The sequence below is a fragment of the Hemibagrus wyckioides genome, linkage group LG14 (genome assembly GCF_019097595.1).
Source record: "Hemibagrus wyckioides isolate EC202008001 linkage group LG14, SWU_Hwy_1.0, whole genome shotgun sequence".
NCBI lineage: Eukaryota > Metazoa > Chordata > Actinopteri > Siluriformes > Bagridae > Hemibagrus > Hemibagrus wyckioides.
The window spans coordinates 8,386,160-8,403,430 of record NC_080723.1 but is presented as its reverse complement, the minus strand read 5'-3'; the positions used below and the strand labels follow the sequence as shown (position 1 = coordinate 8,403,430).

Genomic DNA, 17,271 nt, shown 5'->3' with positions numbered 1-17,271 from the left:
TCAGGGCTCTGTGCAGGACACTCCAGTTCTTCCACTCCAACCTTAACCTCTACACCATGTCTTCATGAAGCTGTTTGCTTTGTGCACAGGGGCATTATCAGCTGGAACAGGGTTTGAGTCTCTTAGTTCCAGTGAAGCACACAGAGACATTCAATACAACTGTGTCCGACTTTGTGGTAACAGTTTAGAGAAGAACCACATACGAGTGTGATTGTCAGGGGTGCATATACTTTTAAGTCATATAGTTTATGTTAAAGTTCTAATTGTGCAGATTCTTCCAGTTCCTCACAAGTTTTTGTTACTGACTTTTTGGGCTACATGTCTGAAAAAATAAAACATTATTCCAGTAGCCCATCTAAAAATGTATGGGCAAGTGGACAAGAGGTAAAGTCAAGTCTTGTTTATGGATATTTTGTAAAAGATTTTTTTGCCTAGATTACAATTACTTATTAATTTTCTGCTTTATTTTCTGCTTTTTGGGCAATTTCCATTTTTTGTATTTAAGTCTGATGACACACTTATTCATTTTTAAAATCACATTATTATGTTTATTATCCATCTGAACACTTTTTCTCGTTTGTCTATGTTCAGGTGCTCGAGGTTCCTTCTGGTAAAACTTTAGCAACACTTGATGGTCACACCAAAACTGTGCACCATTGCCTCTTCACTGATGATGGACAAACACTAATCACATCCTCAGAGGATACTACGATCAGGGTAAGTCCTTATTCAGGAAATATTAGAACTGAATAGATTCTAAATATAGGCTATATTATGTCTATTACTGGACTTCACCCTGTGTTCATGTTACTGTAGATAAAACTGTAACAGTCTTAAAAGATAAATACTAGATACGTACAAAAAGTCACCAAGGTCAACAGATTTACAGCTGTGTTGATAAAACAAAGGCTTTTATCTCCTAGTTTAAGATTGATAGTATACGGAGAGTTTCTTTTGTATTAAAATGTAAGGAAGTAAATCATTTACCATAAAACAAATCTGTTTCTAAAAGTCCCCCCTTTCTCTGTCTCTCCATATCTGTCTTTCCATCTCTGTCTCTATATCTCTCTGTTTCTCTCTCTCTCTCTCTCAGGTGTGGAGGTGGATGACTGGACAGTGTCTGGTATTAGAAGGCCATGAGGAGCCAGTTAGAAAGTTTCATCTTCTCAGCGTGTCCTCTTTATCCTCTGCTCTGTTGTCATGGTCATTTGATGGCACTGTCAAGGTAACGATCAGCATAACTGACTGTCGAAATCGCATCACGCCTTTTAACAGGCAACAAGAAAAAGTCCAATATATCACATGTATATATAATTACAACGCCTGTCAATATCTATTAGAATTAAAAGGACACGCTTTGCTGTTCAGTGTGCAGCTTAGTTTGCAGTCATTTGAATGACAGTTTAAACTGCACTTTGTTTATGTGACAATAATAAAGTCTTCTTCTGAAACTAATCAGACAAAGGGAAACTTTATTTTTACAGTGTGGTGATGTAGCCTCATGATCCAGCAGGAGCTTGAACAGAGACAGCGTGTTCTGCTCCACACTACCACTTACACACCTGATTCCAGACTGAGGGGGAATGTGTAGAATTAGCAGTGTGTAGAATTAATGTTCGTCTGTGTCTCAGGTGTGGGATCTGAACTCAGGAGAGAAGCTCCAGGACTTGAAGTGCCATCAGGATGCTGTTCTGTCATGTGATATATCCCGTGATGAACACCTCTTCACCACCACCTCAGCAGACAAGACAGCAAAGGTGAAGAAGAGGGAAAGCCTTAAATGTTGATCTTACAGCTTCAGGGTCCTTCATTCGAGCCTCTGCATCCCTGCTGGTGTCATTTGGGTTATTTGGTTTCTTCCTGTGTGTGTGTGTGTGTGTGTGTGTGTGTGTGTGTGTTTGTGTGTGTGACCCATGGGACTTGAGCTCCACCACGACTAAAATGTTTACTGAAAATATTAGTTACAAAAAAATTGTTTCACATGTCAGCTGACTGCTCTCTCATTTTGCTTTAGAGTATAAGAAGCTCATTTGGTCTATCTGTGAGTGAGAACTCCACAAGCGTACTCCACTGAGTTGCTAAAATGTGTAACACTTTGCACATTTAGTAATATGAGAATAAAAATCAGCGATAAACCTTAGTGGATTTCGTTTCATTGTAATATTGTGTAGAGACGATGATATTGTTATATTCTTATAAGCCTAATACTTACTATGATTTGTTCTCTTAAAGTTGAGACAAAATCCGTTTAATTCATGATCTGGGTTTATTAACACAGGAGATATGTAAATATGAGGATCAGCTGAGTGAAGACTTTCATGAGTAAAAGGGCTTCAGAAGTCTGGTGATGAGAAAAAGCAGAATTGCTCAAAGATTCAGAGCTCAGTAGGGGTGTGTGTGTGTGTGTGTATGTATAGGTGTGTGTGTATGTATATGTATAGGTGTGTGTGTATGTTCATCAAGCACATCATTCCTAGAACTACTGAAGCTAAAGAAAGAGAATTTCTAGTAAAGGATACAGCACAATATACAGGCATAAAGCTCTTCTGTCTGTTTCATCCACCCTACTGATCTTTTCACACCGCTGATCTTTTCATGCAGGCTTGTGTGTGCGTGTGTGTGTGTGTGTGTGGATTGCAGTATGGCTCTGTATTTGGCACACTCATCCTGCTGCTGCTGGAATGCTCATTAACCGTGCAGACTGTAGTCCAACATTGGTTAATTAACACTGTGGGCCATTACCCTGGGTACACACACACACACACATACACACGAATAATGAGTGAAAGCTGTGTTTTGCTTTGCTATGTGCTGAAGAGCTTTTCACTGACACATTCATGGCTGTCTGTCTGCTTGTAAACCACTTTAGTGATTCTCTCGCTGTGATCGGATCAGCCGTAGCATTAACACACTAACGCTGCTCCACTGATCCCAGAGAGACTTAGAAAAATGACTTGTGTGCCCTCAGGTGTGGAGCTGTTCATCATGGAGCATGGTGTTCTTCCTGCAAGGCCACAAAGCCTGTGTGCGCAGCTGCCGCTTCTCCTGGGACAGCAAGCACCTTGCCACTGGTGACGACAATGGCGAGATCAGGGTGAGTCCGGAAATAAAAACATCTCCAACTCTGAGTCTGACGTCAGCATTAACATTACTGTTCCTGTCACATCGGCTAACCTTATTTTAACCACAGTTTACACCTTTACCACATATTCACCTGACCTAGCCACACACCTTCTTCTGCATCATCACACACTGTCAGGGGAAAACTTGCTGAAGTAGATGAAGACATTAGGACAGCAGTCTTCATCTATCAAGGTGGATATGAATGGATTTATGTGGACATCAAACATACAAGCATTTTTTTTTTATGCGCATCCATAAACGTCTTGGAAATTCAGAAAACGAAATCCTGTTATTGAGTGTGTGCATGTTTATATTTCTTTCAATTATATAAACAAATTAAATATATTTCTAGACCAACCCTAAACGTCATTAAGAAATTTTTACATATTTATATTTACGTTTGTATTTAAATAGCAAGTCAGTTTAAGATGAGCAAGACTATTGAGTTCCTTGAGGGATTTAATGATTTTGTGATCACAGAAATGAACAAAATCAAGCAAACTCCATTATATTCAGAGAAGATATCAATTTTACAAAATTCAGAAGAATCCTGTACTTGCAGTTTCAGCAATTCAAGTAGAAAATAGCGCAAAAATCTCTGCAAGTTGCATTACCGATTACGGATTTTCAGATATTTAGAGATCTGTATTTTATTTTTATTTATTTTTTAATTCTAGCATTTGTTTTGTGTAACGGCAGGGGCTGCTGTTTGTAGTGGATCATTTGATCCGAATGATTTGGCACAGGTTTTACGCCGGATGCCCTTCCTGTCGCAACCCTCCCGTTTTTATACAGGCTTGGAACCGGCACTGAGAGCTGGACCACCAGGGGCCCTATTTAGAGAATTCTCTGAAATCATTAAATTCATATTCATCAGAATATTTGCAATAATTTGAAAATTGCCTTCACACTGGTATTTGTATATAATGCTGTTATCAAGTTTGAACTTGGCATGGACAAATAAGCACAAACTTGTTGACCAGGGCTGTGAGAGGAACACACGGGTAGTGATGGTATTTTCAGTCATCTGTGTGTGTGTTCTGTTTATTTTGAATATGTATAAGTAATGATTGGAACATTTCTGTATGAGAGATTAGGGGGTTTGAGAACAGCTGTGTTATGCCCTGTAAATGTTTATGGGCCTTCAAAAAGCAGCAAGCAGCCTCCTAATGAGGAAAAGACGGCAAAACCCAGCCAGAACAATGATTTCAACTTCCGTTCTTTGAACTCTCACTTGCTTTCTCCTCTCCTTTCTTCTTCCATCCTTTCTGCTCCTCGCAAACATACCTCTTGCTGTTGCCAAAACTGTCAAACACGCTCTCTCTCTCTTTCTCTCTCTCTCTCTCTCTCTCACTCTCAAGCTTTTTGGCTGTGAGAAAGAGCTTTGGAGTTGTGTTGTATAAACTACAGAAGCTGTGTCTCATCCTTTAAACACGGTGCTCAGAGAAAGAGAGAGATGGAAGCCTCGATTTGTGCAATTCAAGCCCTCGAGTGTCACGTTCGCTCAAACTCGTTTTATTTATACATTGGTTGCTTTGGCAAGGACGAGGAAGATAAAATGCACTAGTTTAGTTCCCATAGAAACCTAGCATGCTATCATTTCTGTCTGTGCTCCAGTACACCGTGTACTGTTACATTGACTAGTTCTGGTCTAATAACATAACAGTGTAAAAGCACTCATTGCAGAAAAAATAATGGATTGACACTTACTCCAGGGTGTCCCCCACCTTGTGCCCATAGTCCCCTAAGATCCAGGTTCCCCACATTTGCCTCATACCTCTGAGGGTGGGTTTGATTGGGGTTAGGGGTTTGATTTTTGCCTTCACCCTTTCCTCTGGGTTACTCCAGTTTCCTCCCACAGGTAGGCTGATTGGCACCTTGGTAGTGTGTCTGTAGTGTGTGAGTGTGTGTGTTTGTGCCCTGTGATCAGTTGGCATGCCGGTCAGGGTATACCCAGTCTTGTGCTCTAAGGCATCAGGCTCCCCACAATCCTGAATAGGATAAGTACTACAGAAAGTGGGTGGATGGATGGATGGATGGATAGATGGATAGATATTGTCATTTTGTTACATGCAGTGAACATGGTTTATGGAGTCCATAAGTCTAGTCAGTCAGTGGCTGTTGGAGGGGCATTCTCTCGCATTCTCTCTTTGTCTCTCTCTCTCTCTCTCTCTCTCTCTCTCTCTCTCTCTCTCTCGACACTAGATAACCATGTGAGGTCATGCATGCAGAAGGGGCAGGTAATGCTTTTCTGCCAGTGGGACGCTGCACTGTGACACTATCAGCATGAGCAGCAGTCTGAAATGATGCTGACTTTACGTGTCTCAGAAGAAGCATGTGATAGCTTTTGTCTTCCCTGATGGGAGAGAAATGGACAAGACTAAATAAGGGAGAAAATCGGCAACTTTCACAGAGCTTCAGGCTTCTTTTATTTTCAGTGCTATATATATATATATATATATATATATATATATATATATATATATATATATATATATATATATATATATATATATATATATATATATATATAAGTATAAATATATAAGTAGACTGGCAGTAATAACACACAGGTGAGAACCATCACATGTTACCTGCTGGCTCGGCGATGCCCCCTCTGCCACAGGGTGATAAATGCCTTTCTCCTTGTTATTTTTCCTACATGCAGCTCTGGAGCATGCTGAATGGAACCTTGCTGAAGATCTGCTCCTTAGAGAGCAAGGACTCGATGGATTCTTTCCATGGAGGCTGGGTGACTGATCTGCACTTCTCTCCTGATAACAAGGTCCTCGTATCTACTGGAGGATACATCAAGGTACACACACACACACACACACACACGTACAATTTGGATTCTAACCAGATCAAGTGTGTATTTTATCAAGTCTGGGACCATACAAAGATCCTGCTTAAACGTTGAGGATTCTGAGAGTAATCCAGTGAAATGCTGTGCTTTACTTGCTGCATGATGAAATGTTTTAATAATGAAATCAACTTTAAGTTCATGTTAAATTTGAAGCTGATCTGTGTATTGCTGGAATATTATTTAGGTTTATCTGTCTTCTCAGCCTTGATAAATGGTTACTATGGATACTCTGGAGCTGTCATGAGGGTTGTAAGTTATGAACACAGGGCTGCGTGCCTTTAAAGCTGCTCTGAATGTTAAAGTGGAAGTTAGAGAGATATTATAGGTTTAGCAGAGTGTCCTTGGAGCTGAGGAGCTTATCTATATGCTGTAGGTAGACCGAGGGGAAAAAAAGGTTGGATAATGTGTGAAATCAGGTACTGTGTCTGTGTTCAGTTCAGTGGCTACTACACTCTATTCAGTGCCTGCTGCTTTTGATTCAGTGCCTGCTGCATTTGATTCAGGATTTACTGCAGTTGATTCAGTGTCTACTTTATTTGATTCAGTGCCTGCTGTGTTTGATTCAGTCTACTTCTTGGCCATTGACAGCGTGTACTGATCAGTATACACCGATTAGGCATAACATTATGATCACTGGCAGGTGAAGTGAATAACACTGCTTATCTCTTCACCATGGCACCTGTTAGTGGGTGGGATATATTGGGCAAGTGAAAATTTTGTCCTCAAAGCTAATGTGTTAGAAGCAGGAAAATGGGCAAGAGTAAGAATTTGAGCGAGTTTGACAAGGACCAAAGGACCAACACAATATTAGGCAGGTGGTCATAATGTTATGCCTGGTCAGTGTATGTCTCTAGTATGAATACAATCCGGACAAACTACATTTACACTTAGCTCTTTACTAGTCCTGTTGCATTATGGGATAGCACAGTGTGCATTGGCTCCATGTGCATTGGATTCAGTGCCTGCTGTTTTTGATTCAGTGCCTACTGCTTGGCCATTGACTGTGTGTACTGATCAGCATATGTGTCAAGTATCAATCCAGACATACTACATCCTTCATGTTCCCAGCCTTTAATAACTACAGCACTTAGCTCTGACTAGTCCTGTGCATTGGCTCCATGTGGCAGAATCTTGGTGGAAGTAGATCATTAGGTCATTAGGTTTTTCTAACCTACAGTTTTATGAATATTGAGAATCTGGACATACTGCACCTTTGGTGTACTGTTTCTCTCCTACTGTATAGTAGAGTAGTTGGATATTCAGATGCAGCTAATATGTCAGAATTGTTTTAAAAACTGCCTGTTTTTGCCTCTCTGGATGAAAACGTACACTTGGGGTAAAAAACTGGGTGTAAAAAAATGAGCAACAGCGGTTCATCTCTCACATGGCTGAGATCTTTAAACGATTCGAGTGAAACATCAGGACACAGTCTTGTTGTTCCTCATACCTCACATCTTACCCAACAGAACTGCAGCCACAGAACGAAGCTCAGATGAGTATAAATGAGCAGCTTGAGCCAGCACTGCTTCACCGAGTGCCCATTTGATGTGATGGATGAGTGCAAGGGGTGATAATGAGTTGTGATTGATCATGACTCGTTGCCATCAGGACGCCTCTCTGTGTTATAGGAGCTGATGGATTAATCATCATGGAAACTTGCACAATTTCTCAATCTGTCGGTCATCATTATGCTGCCTGACTTAGTGCCAAGCTGGTGTGAGTTTTTTCACTGTAAATGATATATTTGGTGTTAGATTGAATAACAGCACTGCTTTTTTATGCGATGTGGCACTTTTTAATGTGATCCACTGCGTTTCATTCATTTTGGTGAACCAATAAATACAGTATAATATACAGCTGATTACAATTAACATGATCTACTATACCTAGTTACTTCAGTAATATAATAAAAATAAATTAACATATGCAAGAAAATAAACATGATGGCCATGTTATGTTAAATATTTTCCTATAACAGTATCCCTTGAAGTGTTTTATTCCTTTTATATCACAGCAATTTGCCAACGTTTACAATACAATTTAAAATTTATTAATGAATTACAAGTCATAATTTTTAACCATTTATGTTATCTGTGAGAACGTGTGAGACTGTATCGCTCAGGCTATAGCAGCTATAAACCATTATAGGCTGATCTTTTTTGGAAAAAAAAGGAAAGAATAACACACATGCGAGACAGTTCAGTGGAGTGCATCTTAACAGAAAACAGAAATCACCACATCAGATATGATACGTTTTCATTTGTTAAGCAATTCATATTTTAAAATCTGTTTTAAAATAGCCGTAGCTAATATGCAGCATCTGCTGCTCCTGTGTATGAGCTGTTAATATAGGAGCAATAAAGCAAGAACCAAAGAGAAAGAAGTAATGCACACCTTCTGACCAATCAGATTCGAGAATTCGACCACAGTTGAACAGTGGCTGTAAAAGTACTGGCTGTTACACAGTGCTGACACTAGAGACTCCTTCCTATCGCTGATAATAAACAGAAATATTCAGCATATCAACAATCTATATTAAATAAATTCTGGACACCTAGTCTAGTTTCTTACAGTATATTGAGAAAATCTCTAATATCTGATAACATATCTCTTTCTACACTTCTTCTGAGTAAATTTGTCTCCCCCCCCCACTTCTTACTTCCTCTCTTCCTGCTCATCTCTGTGGATGAAATAAAGTAAACAAAAAATGCCTACAGAGGAAAATCAAAGGTGTCCATAGACAAAATTATTATTTTTTTAACCGATGATTAATTTCCTCTCTGTATCTGTTTATTATTCTTTTTTATTTAATTTAAACATTTTTGCAGAGTATGGCTATGTGATAGTCACAGCTATCACAGCTATTTGTAGCAAGAATATCAAGCTGTTGTGGTTCCAAACACACACACACACACACACACACACTATAATAAATTAGAGCATCCAAAGGGTGTGTGTTCCAGTAAGTAGTGTCTTCTCTATCTAAAGGTCATCACCTGGAGCTTGATGCATTCCTGGTTAATGTCAGAATCTTTTGGAAGTGTTTGTGTTGCTTTTATTCCTCATTCTTTTTCATGTGCTGTAGACTTTACACAGGGTGGCCTTTCATCCAAGCAATCACTAGGTACACACACACACACACACACACACACACTTTAGGCAATCAGCAAAGTTAATTTTAAATTTGAAAACAGAGACCTGAAATTGTATTGGACTTGTGATTAAATAATGGGAAATATTAAACAGTACTTTACTTCGAAACCTCACCTGCACTAATAAAAAAATGTCTATAGCACACTCACCCTGCATCTTTGTGCAGCAGTTTTACTTTGGCAGCATCGTAGCTTTATTCCTTCCCTTCCAAGCTTCCAAGTTGAATAGATCTGCCATGTATTTTCTTTATCCTTTATCCAAACTACTTCAATTAGTACCTACAGATTTACGTTTATAAACTCTTCCATGTACGGTCTTGATGCTAGCTGTGTATTAAACTGTGTGATGTGTGTGCATGCATAGAGGAGTATGATTTGTGAGGGGAGTCATATTTCAGAAAGGGAACATCATGAACCAATCACAGAAGATTTCACACCACCAAAGCTCCATCACCACATACAAGTCTGAAAAGCTCCTTTACAGCATACACCAGAAGCCAGGACTCTTGAGAGCATAGGAGGAAAAAGTTCAACTTAAAGACTGACAATTTTATATACATCATTCAAAGCTAAGTTCTTGTTAAGAACAAGTGACAGGGTGAACCGGTGACAGGGTCATTGATGTACGTGGGGAGCGAAGGCTGGCCCGTGTGATCCGATCCAACAGACGAGCTACTGTTGCTCAAATTGCTGAAGAACTTAATGCTGGTTCTGATAGAAAGGTGTCAGAATACACAGTGCATGATGGGTCAGGGCTGCTTTGGCAGCAAAAGGGGGCAAGTGGTCATAAAGTTATGCCTGATCGTTGTATATGTACTGTTATATATACAATTTGATTATTCATTAGTGAGCACAGTGTCAGTCACATATACACACACACACACACAGTGTTGATGTTAATTTCTGAGGATGTACATAAGCAATATATAGTAAATGTGGCAGTCATCTTGCATACATGTACTGTGTGCTGTGTTGTATGTGTGTATTGTGCTATACATGTTTTGTGCTGTGCTGTGTGTGTAGTGTTATGCATGTTTTGTGCTGTGTTGTGTGTGTAGTGTTATGCATGTTTTGTGCTGTGTTGTGTGTGTGTGTGTTATGCATGTTTTATGCTGTGTTGTGTGTGTTGTGTTATGCATGTTTTATGCTGTGTGTGTTTTGTTATGCATATTTTGTGCTGTGTGTGTGTGTAGTGTTATGCATATTTTGTGCTGTGTTGTGTGTGTGTGTGTGTGTAGTGTTATGCATATTTTGTGCTGTGTTGTGTGTGTGTGTGTAGTGTTATGCATATTTTGTGCTGTGTTGTGTGTACTGTTATGCATGTTTTATGCTGTGTTGTGTGTGTGTGTGTGTGTGTAGTGTTATACATGTTTTATGCTGTGTTGTGTGTGTTGTGGTATGCATGTTTTATGCTGTGTTGTGTGTGTGTGTGTAGTGTTATACATGTTTTATGCTGTGTTGTGTGTGTGTGTGTGTGTGTGTGTAGTGTTATACATGTTTTATGCTGTGTTGTGTGTGTTGTGGTATGCATGTTTTATGCTGTGTTGTGTGTGTGTGTGTAGTGTTATACATGTTTTATGCTGTGTTGTGTGTGTTGTGGTATGCATGTTTTATGCTGTGTTGTGTGTGTGTGTGTGTAGTGTTATACATGTTTTATGCTGTGTTGTGTGTATTGTGTTATGCATGTTTTGTGCTGTGTTGTGTGTGTGTGTAGTGTTATGCATGTTTTATGCTGTGTTGTGTGTGTGTGTAGTGTTATGCATGTTTTGTTAATTTTATATACATTTTATATACATCATTGTATTGTGTTATGCATGTTTTGTGCTGTGTTGTGTGTGTGTGTTGTGTTATGCATGTTTTGTGCTGTGTTGTGTGTGTGTGTGTTGTGTTATGCATGTTTTGTGCTGTGTTGTGTGTGTGTGTGTATTGTGTTATGCATGTTTTGTGCTGTGTTGTGTGTGTATTGTGTTATGCATGTTTTGTGCTGTGTTGTGTGTGTATTGTGTTATGCATGTTTTGTGCTGTGTTGTGTGTGTATTGTGTTATGCATGTTTTGTGCTGTGTTGTGTGTGTGTATTGTGTTATGCATGTTTTGTGCTGTGTTGTGTGTGTATTGTGTTATGCATGTTTTGTGCTGTGTTGTGTGTGTATTGTGTTATGCATGTTTTGTGCTGTGTGTGTGTGTGTGTGTGTATTGTGTTATGCATGTTTTGTGCTGTGTTGTGTGTGTATTGTGTTATGCATGTTTTGTGCTGTGTGTGTATTGTGTTATGCATGTTTTGTGCTGTGTTGTGTGTGTATTGTGTTATGCATGTTTTGTGCTGTGTTGTGTGTGTGTGTGTGTGTGTGTGTGTGTGTATTGTGTTATGCATGTTTTGTGCTGTGTTGTGTGTGTATTGTGTTATGCATGTTTTGTGTTGTGTGTGTGTATTGTGTTATGCATGTTTTGTGCTGTGTTGTGTGTGTGTGTGTGTGTGTGTGTATTGTGTTATGCATGTTTTGTGCTGTGTTGTTTGTGTGTGTGTGTGTATTGTGTTATGCATGTTTTATGCTGTGTTGTGTGTGTATTGTGTTATGCATGTGTTACGCAGCCCTGATTAAAGTGCTTAGTAAAGATAAATGAGGGTATGAGTATTGTACAATTAATGTAATTGTTATTTATTATCATTAATTAGTTATACAGTTTATTTTCATTTTTATGAACAGTGCCAATAATTCCAGAGAGTTCTGAATGAATTTATATCAGAAGAGAAAGTATCGACTTTTATATCGGCTTTTCAGGGTCTGTGTTCTTATTAAGCTTCTTACGATATGGTTAACCTTTAACCTGTCATGAAATGGCTGTGTGTGTGTGTGTGTGTGTGTGTGTGTGTGTGTGTGTGTGGGTGAGCGATGGATGTTGCCAGAAACGACTTCTATAAATCACTTGCTGTGGTGCGGCTTGCTTTCACACATAAGAGCTTGTGTGTGTGTGTGTGTGTGTGTGTGTGTGTCCTGAGAGACATAGATTATAATATGCTGTATAAAAGAGATTTCCTCTCTTCAGGGCAATGCTTTGCTTAAGCAAAACATACAATCTCTCTCACGAAATCTCTAGAGTTTCCGAACTGTATTCACACTTATTTCCTCCATGATCTTCACCTTTATCGTAGACGAGATGCACACAATAACGACACACATACGACATACACAAGAGACTTTCTCTCTTTCAGGAGAAGATTGGACATAAGTGAAGAAATCTCACATGTGAGCGCTGAGGCAGTGTGTGTAAAGAAAGCGGATTTTCCAAATAAAATTCTCTTGCGCTTGACAGGAAAGTCAGTGTTTGCTGAAGTCATTTTCTCTTGAGCTTTTTTTGCTCAGTTTCCTTTGAACTGTATATCAACTATATCAGCTTGCTAACTAGCTAATTTTCTAAGACATTAGTTTGCTAACTAGCTCGTGTCTTATATAGCAAATCAGACATTGTGATTTGCAGGTCCATAGATATAGTTATTGTTATTGTAGGTGTCTACCACGGTATATTGGAGGTCTTTACTGCAGCTGTCTTCACTTCCTGCTTGTTCTTAAGGTGTTTTGTCTTCAGCAAGCTCAGACTCTGCTCAGGTGACTAACTTGGCCACAGCAGAACATCCCACTACTTTAAATTAAAAAAAAGTCTTGGGACACATTTGGCATTATGTAAACCAAAGACGAGTTGATCATCAACTCTCATCATTCTCAAATACGTTTTTAAGGATCTCCTCCATTCAGGATCTTTTCTCTCACTACCATGCACACACTGAGAACCCTTTCCACGCGATGGACTGAAGAGGGGCTGATTTATTTCATGAAATGAGCCAGTTGAGAATCAGGTGTGTGGAGATCAGTCTATGTGATACATATCTTATCTCAGATCAATCAATAGAGACAAATGGTCTGTATGGATGTCTCTTTAGTGTACACAGTGTTTGTATGGGAAAAAAACCCCTACACAGTCCAATACACTGGTAAAAATGTAATTATTTTATTTCAAGAAGTTTATTGAAGGCTTATGGAGCTGCTCATTGTGCATATTTGACCTGAAGAGGCTTCTTCTTGTCTATATTTAGCTTCTGCATAACAGTCTGTATAATAAATTTGATTAGGAGATGATACACACACACACACAGTTTCTTTGGCTTACTGATTCAGAGGAGATGTGACCGGTCAAAAAGGAGACCTTGTATCCTTTCCACTGCTGATGCCATCCATGATGATCTCATCTCATCATGATGAGATGCATTCAAAAACATGGGAGTCAGAGGGAGGAAAGGATGAGTTAGTTGTCATCAGCATAGCAGTGGTGTGAAAACCCATGTCAGGATGTGACCTCACCAAAAGAGCTGTTTCTGCAATTTCTGTGGAGCTTTGAAGTCGACTTGTTAGGATTTTGGAGGTTATTCTGCATAAGATATAGAGACAGTTGATTGTAGATGGAATTCAGAAAGAAAATGAAAGATGTTACTGAGAGGTGAACGCACTATCCAACCGGCCGTATCTACTGCTCAACATCTGGCTCCATACTGGCTTTGTCATTGCACAATCAAGATGTCTCACAATGAACAAGGTACAGTGGCTAGCTGCCTCACACTTCCAGGGTTGGAGGTTCGATTCCCGGCTCAGCCATGAGTTTCCATTTGATCTCCACTTGACTCAGAGATTTCCTCCAGGTTCCTCCCACAGTCCATGGGTTGTGGCATGGGCTGTGGGCTGATTGATATCTCTAAATTGTCCATAGTGTGTGAATGGGTGTATGTGATTTTACACTGTCCACTGTACCCTGTGACTGTACCCTGCCTTGTGCCATGAGTCTCCTGGGTTGGCTCCAGGTTCTCCATGACCCAGTCCATGCATATATATACAGTCATTGGTCCAAGGTGAATTCTTTTGACTAGGCTGCTGTTCCTCTCTGGATAGATGTCTGGATGACATCATCTGTCTCTGGGTTTCATTTTTCCCAATCTCACTTGACACATTTTTCTTCCTCACAGATTTGGATGGTTTCACCCGTTAAATATATATATGGCATACACATGCTGACACATACTTGTAGATCAACACAAGAATACATTCACTGACTCATCCACGCACATTTCCAGTCCATCTGTGGTATATACATGCTCTGAGGATCCTGATTTCTTATCTGATATGAGATCCCTCTCTATTCTTCCCTCCTTCACCAGATTTGTTGTTTTTTTTTTTTTCTTTCATAAGCTCAGTAACACAATGTCCTTCAGTTTCACTTTGTGGACACAGTCTATTTTCTCTTGTTTTTCACACTCGCTCGCTCTGTTGCACAACGAGAAGCTGCCAGAAGCTCAGGTGTAATAGAGGCAGTCTCTCGCTCTGCCTCGTACAAAATGTCCATTTTTTAAGCCGCTATAAAAACAAACAACGAAGCACATGCATACAGATTCCAGTTTTGCGCATCCTCAGGACATTCTGAATCCTAATGGATTTTTCTCACCTTCACCGTCACTGTTAAGACAGCGTGCTGCATTACACTGATTGGATGGCGTGATTGATAGCCCCACACACTTGAGCAAGGTCAGTCTGATTTTTCTTTAAGGAGTACGTCACTGGTGGTGTGGGTGGAGGGGGGTAGTGGGGGAGAGATGGGGCAAAGCTCTTAATGATGTCTGAATACATTTTGGGACACACACTTGTGCTAGTGTCTCAGCTCTATAAAAAGGAGGTACAGTCTTTCCTCCATTGCAGACATACTTAGAGAGATGCAATGAGGAGTGGATGATAATGAAGTGTGATATGTCTTGCATGGTGAATAATTAAAATTGTCTTCATTCTATAGCCTTTGCACTTCTGCCTTAATCATACTGGGCTGTTTGTTTTGTATTCTAGAGAGTGATATTAGGAATTGTACAGCAGAGTACACTTCAGGTTTATTGTGTATGCTATGAAATAAAGATAGCAGCTTTTTGTATACACTATATGAGCAAAATGTGACCCCTGACCAACACTAAGGGTCCTCCCACAAACTGTGCTTCTCTGGTTTGTTGACACACAATTGTATAAGATGGCTTTGTTTACATGCTGTAGCATTACAACTTTCATGACAATGCTTCTGTGCACAAAGCACACAGCTTCATGAAGACATGGTGTGGAGGTTAAGGTTGGAGTGGAAGAACTGGAGTGTCCTGCACTGAGCCCTGACTCATCCCCACTGAACACCTTTGGGATGAACTGGAACACCAACTGAACCCCAGACCTCCTCACTCTTACAACATTAGTGTCTGATCTCACTAATGCTCTTGTAACTGAAAGATCACTAATCCTCACAGCCTCGCTCCAACATCTAGTGGAAAACCTTTCCCTCTATCTTACTGGTTCCAGTTCAACTCCCACTTCTTGGTTCAATCACTTAATTGCAGGATTGCTAAATTTTATTGGGATGATCAAACGTCTTAGAATCCAATTAACCACACTATAATGACCGCATATCTTAGATGCCCCAAATTTCCTCACTAACCAACTGCAGTAAAGAAATAAAAAGTATTATAAGAAAGTATTCAAAAGAATAAAACCCAGTCAGGTAAATGAGATGTCGCTAGATACTGAATAACCACAAAGCCAAATAATAGAAATAAAAATATCTCCCCTCTAACCAAAGTCCTATCCAAAATATATAAAATAATATCCCAAATCCAGCTCAATAATTAGCATATGATTACCAGATTATTGGCCACAAATCTTTACAAAATATGTCCTATGCAGGTAATAACACCAGTCTGTATTTGATATAATAGAAAATAATCCATAGAACTCCATAAAATGGGCTATGGGGAATCTGAAATCACACAGTGTGCACAAAATACATCAGATTATTACATTCAGCCCATATGGGACTGTACACTTCTGGTAACAAATCACTGAGGAATTATCTCCTTTTCCAAATCACACCATCCCACTCTCCCCTTCACTCTGTTTACTCTGAGATTCACCTGGGATCAGCATCCCAAAGAAAACAAAACACTACAACACTAACCATCAGCAAAAAAAAAAAACATACTAACAAACTGGAAATCAAAGAATAACATTAATATCATGTGTTGGAAAATCCTAATAATCAACTACATAATAATGATTACTAAATATAATAACTCTCTGCCTCTATCTCACTGGCAGAATAGCATTGTAAAAATGGCAATACTGCCCAAAATAAATGCCTAATTTTTACTGGTTCCAGTTTAACTCCCACTTCTTGGTTCAATCACTCACTTGCAGGATTGCTAAATTTTATTGGGATGAACAAACCTCTTAGAATCCAATTAACCACACTATAATGACCGCATATCTTAGATGCCCCAAATTCCCTCACTAACCGCACTAACTGCAGTAGATTCTCAAAAGGATAAAACCCAGTCAGGTAAATGAGATGTCGCTAGATACTAAATAACCACAAAGCCAAAAAATAGAAATAAACATACTAACAAACTGGAAATCAAAGAATAACATTAATATCACGTGTTGGAAAATGTAATAATCGACTGCGTAACAATGGAGAAACTGTCTGCCTCAAAAAAAAAAATTAAAAAGAAAACTAAAAAGAAAAAATAAAACTACAAATTGGTCACCACTCATCACGTACTGTACATTCAGTACATACATGTCCCTATAGACACTTAATTAAAACGTACCATACATCTCACATTATACTCACAATACACACACACACACACAACATTCACAGAACTAAAAATGGTGTTATACAGTCATCATTCAGTCTACTACTCCTTACACACACACACACACCCCACCCACTGTCCTAATAAGCATCATGTTCATGTCGCGTCTACTATCTTGTCTGTTTATTGTCTTCTGTTCTGTTTGTTACATCTGTTGTGACACTTCTCCTGGGTTTGGAGGGAAATGAGATGTGAGGCAGATTTGGGACAACTCAAATTGACCGTTTCTACTTTGATCACTGTTCAGCAGTTTTATTACAATCTACACACACACACACACACACACACACACACTGTGTAGCTCAGCTGTTTTCTTTGCCTCTCACTGAAACACAGAACACATGTTGAAGTAATCCTGCTCAGGCATACATGCATACCACTCCCTTTTCCCATCTCCGCTCTCTAT

The 17,271-nt window shown here is 39.4% G+C and overlaps 1 protein-coding gene across 2 annotated transcripts in view; it reads left to right on the top strand.

The window, feature by feature from the left end:
• The window catches only part of apaf1 (apoptotic peptidase activating factor 1), a 41,201-nt gene that overhangs the window by 21,440 nt on the left and 2,490 nt on the right, over positions 1-17,271 (top strand). For both annotated transcript variants that reach the window (XM_058408029.1, XM_058408030.1), the window contains exons 22-26: positions 592-717; positions 1,094-1,225; positions 1,632-1,757; positions 2,969-3,094; positions 5,792-5,938. In XM_058408029.1, the coding sequence (XP_058264012.1) occupies positions 592-717; positions 1,094-1,225; positions 1,632-1,757; positions 2,969-3,094; positions 5,792-5,938 (657 nt within the window). The remainder of the gene's footprint in view (positions 1-591; positions 718-1,093; positions 1,226-1,631; positions 1,758-2,968; positions 3,095-5,791; positions 5,939-17,271) is intronic.